Source organism: Henckelia pumila, unplaced genomic scaffold, assembly GCF_033568475.1.
Source record: "Henckelia pumila isolate YLH828 unplaced genomic scaffold, ASM3356847v2 CTG_461:::fragment_3, whole genome shotgun sequence".
NCBI classification, from domain to species: Eukaryota; Viridiplantae; Streptophyta; class Magnoliopsida; order Lamiales; family Gesneriaceae; genus Henckelia; species Henckelia pumila.
Genome location: NW_027331831.1, coordinates 7,321,821 through 7,329,630, shown reverse-complemented (window position 1 = coordinate 7,329,630; position 7,810 = coordinate 7,321,821). Strand labels below are relative to the sequence as shown.

Below are 7,810 nucleotides of genomic sequence, written 5' to 3'. Positions count from 1 at the left end.
ATGTTGGAGTGCAATAATTATCTTTGGTGGGTAGAGAGATCGAATCATGACGCTTGGACTGCTTTGCGGTTTAAAAGATTTGAGTTGCATAATTACCATCAGCTTTAGTTTTTAGTAAAACGACAAGTGTTTGGTCCTACAATTAGTATCAGAAGTAAAATCATGTATTTGATTCTCATTGATTACAAGGAATTCAATTATTTTGATGAAAATATGACACTCGACTTACCGTGAAATTTGAAAGATGATCAGATATATCTAATTGTGATATAAATATTTTAAAGTTGTACACAGTACTTCTCAATATTCATTGACCATTAACATTACATTCTATAGAGATGCATGACTCTCCAACGGCCAAAAATAATGCAAATTAACGACGAAATAATAATAACAATAACTACAACAATAAACAACCATATATGCATAATTGAAAGTCTTTTTATCAGATTTTAAGATAAAAATCGGTACAAAATATTGAAAATATAATGCTAATACATGATATTTGAGTCTTAACTATTTCATGTATATATGATATTAACATATGATATTTGAGTATCAAAACATGTGATGCAAGTGTTGATATTATTAAAAAAATATTTAATTTTATACTCAAAATCTTATCTTTTGTACCGAATTTAAAATTATTGATACTCAAATATCATATACTAGCATCATATTTTTAATATTCTTTATCGAATTTCACTCTTGAAAAGATATATGTTTCAGAGAGTTCAGAAACATTTTTTTTTTATCTGGATCAAGAAGTGCAATTCTAATAGAGACTAAAACAAACTTAAGTTTGAATTTCGAGATTTAAAACAAATTTACACTGATCTAAAGTGAATGAAAATAATAATTAAAAACACACACATTAAATGTAAATTTAAGAATTTCTTTATTTCATCATATCAAAATTAGTTACTTCGGGTCAAATTAGTGGCGAATAGATCCCATCATCCCACCATTCCTAACATAAATCACCAAATCATTATTACAATTATGAATTAACATGGTGTAAAATGACCCATCACACCATAAAATCGTGCGAGAAATGTTACCCAAAAAAAAAGCATAAATTAAAATTGACATGTCCACAAAAAAAAAAAAAAGAGCAAAAGCAAAAGCGTATAAAATAGAAATCCAATCACACATATGTATTGGTATTGGTAAAATATAATAATTCATTTCCATATCGTTTATTGAATCACGATTGAAACAAGTTCCAGAAAAAAAATCATAAACTGAAACGAGAATACAACATGAACATTATAATTAAAGAAATAAAAGGATATAAAATAATTAACATATATTGCACAATCCTTTTCTTTTTTTGCCCCTAAATAAAGAATAGTTTGGTCCCTATTTGAGACGCTTGCAAAGGGTGAGGCCATCTCCAACAGAAAGAAGAGCCAATTCAATACGAGAATCCTTAGCCAAGAACTCATTGAAATCTATGACTGCTTGTCTCCAAACCCTCAAATAATGCTCCATCTCATCTTCATCCGAGATCGCAACGGTTCCGCCCCACAGCGTGTTGTCGTAGGCTATGATTCCTCCAACTTTCACCAAGTCCAGTAATTTCTCATGGTAGTTTATGTAATTATCTTTATCAGCATCCACAAATGCAAAGTCAAAGGTTCCACTTTCACCCTGCAAATTAATATATATACTTAATTAGTTATGTTTTATAATTCAAAGTCAACATGTTTATATATGAATATGTAGCTAGCTAGGTGTAATTTAATTTTTACATTTTCTACAAATTCCTTGAGAACAATATTGGCATCAGATTGAATGAACTGAATCTTGTGCGCCACATTTGCCTTTTGGATGAATGGCAATCCAGTCTCGAATGCTTCCCTATCTGGATCAATTGCTACAATCTAAAAAGAAAAAAAATATATATTAGTAACTTTTCTATAATATAATTTCATATATCATCATAACAAAAACCATATATATAAATCGATGAATTTTACGTACTTTTCCATCGTCGGGGAGGGCTAGAGCAGTCGATAGAAGCGAGTAGCCGGTGAAAACTCCGAGTTCGATGGTCTTTTTTGCATTCATAATCTTCAACAACATAGATATAAACAATCCCTCGTCGGCAGGTACATTCATCATGCTCCTAGCAAGTTATTCAAATAAAAGCGAGTGATTATTAGATTTCGTTTCCATTTTTTCGAATCATATATATATATTTAGTCGAAAAAGACATGATCATAAAAATCTTACTTGAAATCGTATTTGTCGACAGTTGCCATCCTTATTTCTTTGAGTTGTTCGTGCTCTCTGGGATAAGCCATTTTTTCCAAAATATACTGCATGCAATTTCAAGAATTAAGCAATCAATCATTAAGTAAAATATATATCTCAAATTTGGAGCATTTTGTAATGTTAAAATAAAGTATGAAACCATGGAAAGAGCATGGCTCTGAAGAATGGTGCCCGTAAACTTTTCTTTCATTGTCGAAGAAAATTAAAGAGAGAATATGTAATTTGGATATATTATATGAGCACAAAATTTAGAATTCGAAAACTGTGAAAACAAATGATGAATTTGGTTCTTGTTTCCTTTTTGCCAAAATTGCAGGCCAATTTATATAGGTCTGCCAAGCTTGGTAATAGTACGTAACAACGCGTGAAGATCAATTGAAAGATTCAATTGGAAAATGTCACAGACCCAACTAACTTTTCGTTTGATTATTTTATTTGATTTATGAATATTTTTATCTATATAAAAATTATTATATTTGTATGATGGGTTAGCAAACATGGGTGTTTTTTCACCAACCATACCGCCGTAATAGTTGCTTGTGCTGTGAATAGGTAAACAAAGAGTTGAAATTCTAAAATCGTGTTCTGATCTCGCAAAAACTTTTATTAAACCGTCTTATAGTTTAATTTCGTAAAATGAGTTTTCGATTTGAGTTCATATATATAAAAAAAAATATTATTTTTATGTCGAAAACTGTTATGTATTTTTCGTGATATATATTGATCAGATTTACCTGTTTCACCATAGACCTATTATTAGAGATGCGCATGTGTAGAAGGTTTGGCCATGAGGTTTCACATTTTTTTATTTTCAAAACTATACAAAAAAGTGGTATAGCTTTTATTTACTTAGAGAGCAACTACTGTGTTTTCATCTATCGTTTAATTTGATATTTTTTTTAAATCAAAATTAGTATCTTTTAAAATCTAATATATTTATTACATGATATCAATAATATGAAGTGATAATTCAGAATCGCGTAATTTACTAATTTAATAATTATTACATAAAATAAAAGTAATTTATATATCACTCGGGTGAAATTTCATTTTTAGTTCATTATATATTTTTTTTGGAAAATTTTAGTATTTTTTTCCCTAATGTTAGCATCATTAGGGCGTTGACATGCTACTTTGTATAATGTCATATCAACTTTTCTGATAAAATGATTAAAATTATCAAAAATTAAAATATATAATATTAAAACTAAAATGCAATAATAAAAGAGACAACAATCGCAACAAAACAAATTTACCAAACCAAAAACGCTATCTTTCTCCTAAATAGAAACAACAAACGCAGATAATTTCATCATCAAATGATAAATGTGTTAAGATTATATATTACGTTTTGTGTATTTAAAATTACTAAACTATCATAAACACACTTTTGATCATAAATTTGTAACTCTCATCATACATATAATATTTTTCATAATAAATATAAACGTTTAAGCCATCCCACACTTGCTCCATGCATATTAACAATGCAAGTCATGATATGCATTAAATCACATTGCATTTCAAATGTTATGTCTTGACCATTCTAGGACCATACAGAGAGGGTAATTAATACCCCTCTGCATTTCCATGGCCATGATTGGCCAATTTACATGTGGGGCCCATAATTTTATGTGGGCCCCACATGTAAATTGCGGAAATGTCGATGTCATCCGTGTGGGTAGTACCCATGGGTGGCATCGACATCTCCGTAAATTGCATGTGGCTCAATCATGGCCATGCAATCTTCAGAGGGGGTATTACCCCTCTGCAGGGTCGAAAAACTCCATTCTAGTATCAGGAGAAATTTATGATCCTCGATATAGGTACGTGGAGCTAATATGGGCAAGAGAAATTTATCATACTCAAATAAAAAAAATAACAATTTTTTTAAAAAAATTTGGACTCAAAATTCGGGCTCAATATATTTTTTTAATTACCTGCTAATAATTATTAATAGCACAGGAACAATTCGGGATTGGCATTCTATAACTTTTTCATGCAGTGTTTTTGTTTTCAAGACTCACAGACGTCAATAATCATTTCAAGTACAGTGCATTACTCTCTAGACTGAACCAATATTCTAACTCGCATCGTCTATGTAGTTAAATTAAAGTCGTGCAATACAATTAACATTGACATTGAAATAAAATTTTAACTTTTTTAACATACAACGTACCTCAGAAAAATATGGCACTAGTAAAAACTCAAATTCTTAGAGATATTTTTCATTTAAAAAATTATATGAAATCGGTGTGATCAATTTGCTCGGATCGTGACCTAATATCAAAAGTGAGATGCAGGACTCTCCAACGGCCAAAGATTCTACAATTTAACAAGCAAAATCATAAATATTGTAATTATTATATCAGGAAAGTCCAAAAAAAAAAATTCCAAAATTATTGGTTAATTGGACGGCCATGTGGTACAATGCAAAAATTTCGGATCAGCGACATAATATGTTCTGTACAATAATTTCGGACCTTAGGTGATGGGAAAATTTTAGAAAGACAAAATTGATTTTGCCTTAAATTGACCATATGATGTGTAAGTGTTTGGCTATCATCTGCATTGTATATAAAGCTTAACTGATTCGATCCATCCATGTGATACCAATGTAAGTCGAGTTGTACAATATGATAGAATCCATTATTATCTCGAATTTAAAAACATTGGAAAAACTTATCAACTTATTTTCATTCCACATACTTCTTATAATTCTCAATGTTTTACTACTTAGTTTTTATTTATTATGTTACACATGCATCGCATATAACTCAATCGCTGATATATAAAATGCAAGATCATATGGAAATAGGATGAAATATCACAATATGTGAGACAAGTTTTTCCAAAAGATCCACACCTCATAAAAAATGTCTATTTTTAGATGTATCTTTAATTTGCTAATTTACTTTAAAAATAACATAAAATTTCTCCATACGCTTGGAAGACTTGCATGTTTTTCTTTCTTTCTTTCACTTTTTTTTTTCAAAAAAAAAAAATTTAACTTGCATGTTTTATTAGTGTTGAATTGATCATATGATGGGCATTTATGATTATTTTATGAATAAAGATTCCGATACATTAATGCACCAAACCATTACTTCGATTAAGTTTTCGGTATAGCCGGTGGCCATCATTTGTTTACTGAAATGGAAAATGAGAATCTTTTATTTTTATATTTATTATATTTGGCAGATAATTTTCATACTAAAAATCAATAAAATTATACAGCCAACTAAAAATGGATCTGTGCGATAGTTGGTGGGTCAGCACGTCTTCCCACGATCAGGTCAAACTTTACATCGATTGGTGTTTGGGTTAATGCGATGTCTTATAATCACAATTTTTTTTTAAAAAAGCTTATAATCACAATTTTAGATCTGCTACTTAAACTCATTGATCCAAATACATATATATAATTTAAATAATATCGATCACTAAATCTACCTTAAAAATATTACTTTCTTTCTGTTAAGACAGATTCAACGGTTAACACGTAAATCATAGTTAGTTCAATGTTAGTATATAGGTAGTGATGCAATGCAATGAATAATGTGAAAAAAAAACATTTGATTCATTTATAATTATTGGACTAAATATTTTGGTATCGAGAGGGAAAATGGTAAATAGTAATAATAACTTGATTTGGATTTAAAAAAAATTAACAACAAAAAATATACAAAGTTTCCTAGAAATCATAGTGTAATAATAGCCAGATACCTACCTCCTCAAGTCAATTCCTCCAGATTTGAATAACGATAATTTTATTTTAGTGTATTTATTATATATACTAGTAAAAAAAGCACATGTTTATGCGTGTGTAAAATAAAAGTTATTTTTATATGTAATTTTTTTGTGGGTAGATTGAGTGGGAGGTTTAGTGGAATAGTGGATAGAAATGAGATGAGAGGGTAAAATCGGAAACAAAAGTTGGTGTCCTCATGTTAGCCGTTAGTACGTGTCTCTCAACTATTATAAAATAGAATATATATATATATATATATATATATATATATATATTGAAGCGTTTTTAGATTAATTAATCAAATTAGTCTTCTAAAGATGATTTAAAAATATTATTCTTCTATGGAATGTCCGATGCATGTTAATATGCAAAATTTAAATTCTGTGTTATATTCTAAAATTATCAGTACTATATATTCAAAGAGTTGATTTTCCATTTAATTTCGTAACTCGCTGAATCCCACTCTTCCTATTACATCCCTGTCATGGAAATTAGTCTCCTAACAAAATGTGCATTCATTTACATGGATATAGACCTGGCAACGGGTCGGGTCCGGGTCGGCAATAGGCCGACTCTTAACCGGCCCGCCCGTGGTCGGTTCAGGTCTGGGTCGGGTTCGGTTCGATCCTTATTTTTTTAAAAAAAATTTAAAATTTTTTTGTACAGTTGAATTTTAAAAAATCTATCAAATATTTCATTATCTTAATAAAAAATATATTATATTTATTAAATAAAAATATATTATATTTTAACTTTTAACATCTTATAATATTACATTTATTCAATAAAAATTATATAACATTTCAACTTTCAACATTATATATTAAAAACTCTATCTAGTTCAATAAAAAAATATTATATTTATTAAATAAAAAATATATTATATTTCAACTTTTCACATCTTATATTAAAAATTATATATATATCAATAAAAAATTTATTATATTAATTCAATAAAAATATATATTATATTTCAACATCTTATATTAAAAACTCTATCTACCTCAATAAAAAACTCTATTTATCTCAATAAAAAATATATTACATTTCAAGTTTAAATATCTTGTATAAAACATATTATTACATTTATTTATATTCAATCACATTCAATTAACAAATCAACACTTGGTCTAGCGATAAAAATGAGATCTCAAACTCATTTGGTTTTGATTCAAATCACACATGTGTGGATATCAAATATATATTATTTAAATTATTATTTAAAATTAAAATAATATTTTAAAAAGATAAATCCGATGGATCAACCCGACGAACCCGAAGGGTCGGACCCGCCGGGTTGAACCGGCCAACCCGCCGGATACGAGGCGGTCCAGTCCCGGTTCCGGGTTGGACCCGTTGACCCGGTTAACCGACCCGTTCACCACGGGCTGATTTCGGTCCGGGTCCGGGTCCAACCTGGCCCTTGGCCAAGTCTACATGGATACATGAATAAACACACATTAAATTTTTTTTGTACAAAAAAACAGAAAGATTTGTGTAATTATGATTTGATATGGTCAACGATTATGATATTATCATCATTATTATTATTGTAAGCTTGTGTTAGTGTGGTACAACTATATTATTCAAAGTTTAAAAATGTCACATCGGAGTTTGGTAAACCCTCCGTCTGCGGAAACATTATATTTATGACGAAGATAATTATTTGACTTAATCAATTTAAATCAAAACTTTATGGGATTCGCCATTTATGTTGGATTAATATATGGAACTCCAACAACTTATGCTGAAAATATTGATTGGGATATATTCTAAATG

General features: G+C 29.2%; 1 protein-coding gene across 1 annotated transcript; it reads right to left on the bottom strand.

Annotated features, from left to right (window-relative positions):
• Positions 1–1,170: 1,170 nt before the first annotated feature.
• Positions 1,171–2,579, bottom strand: LOC140871781 (flavonoid 3',5'-methyltransferase-like). The gene is made up of 5 exons (XM_073274473.1): positions 2,420–2,579; positions 2,239–2,324; positions 1,987–2,131; positions 1,755–1,886; positions 1,171–1,653 (listed from the first exon to the last, which is right to left on the bottom strand). The coding sequence occupies exons 1-5, from the start codon at positions 2,468–2,470 to the stop codon at positions 1,363–1,365; spliced, it is 705 nt and encodes a 234-aa protein (XP_073130574.1). The 5' UTR covers positions 2,471–2,579; the 3' UTR covers positions 1,171–1,362.
• Positions 2,580–7,810: the final 5,231 nt, after the last annotated feature.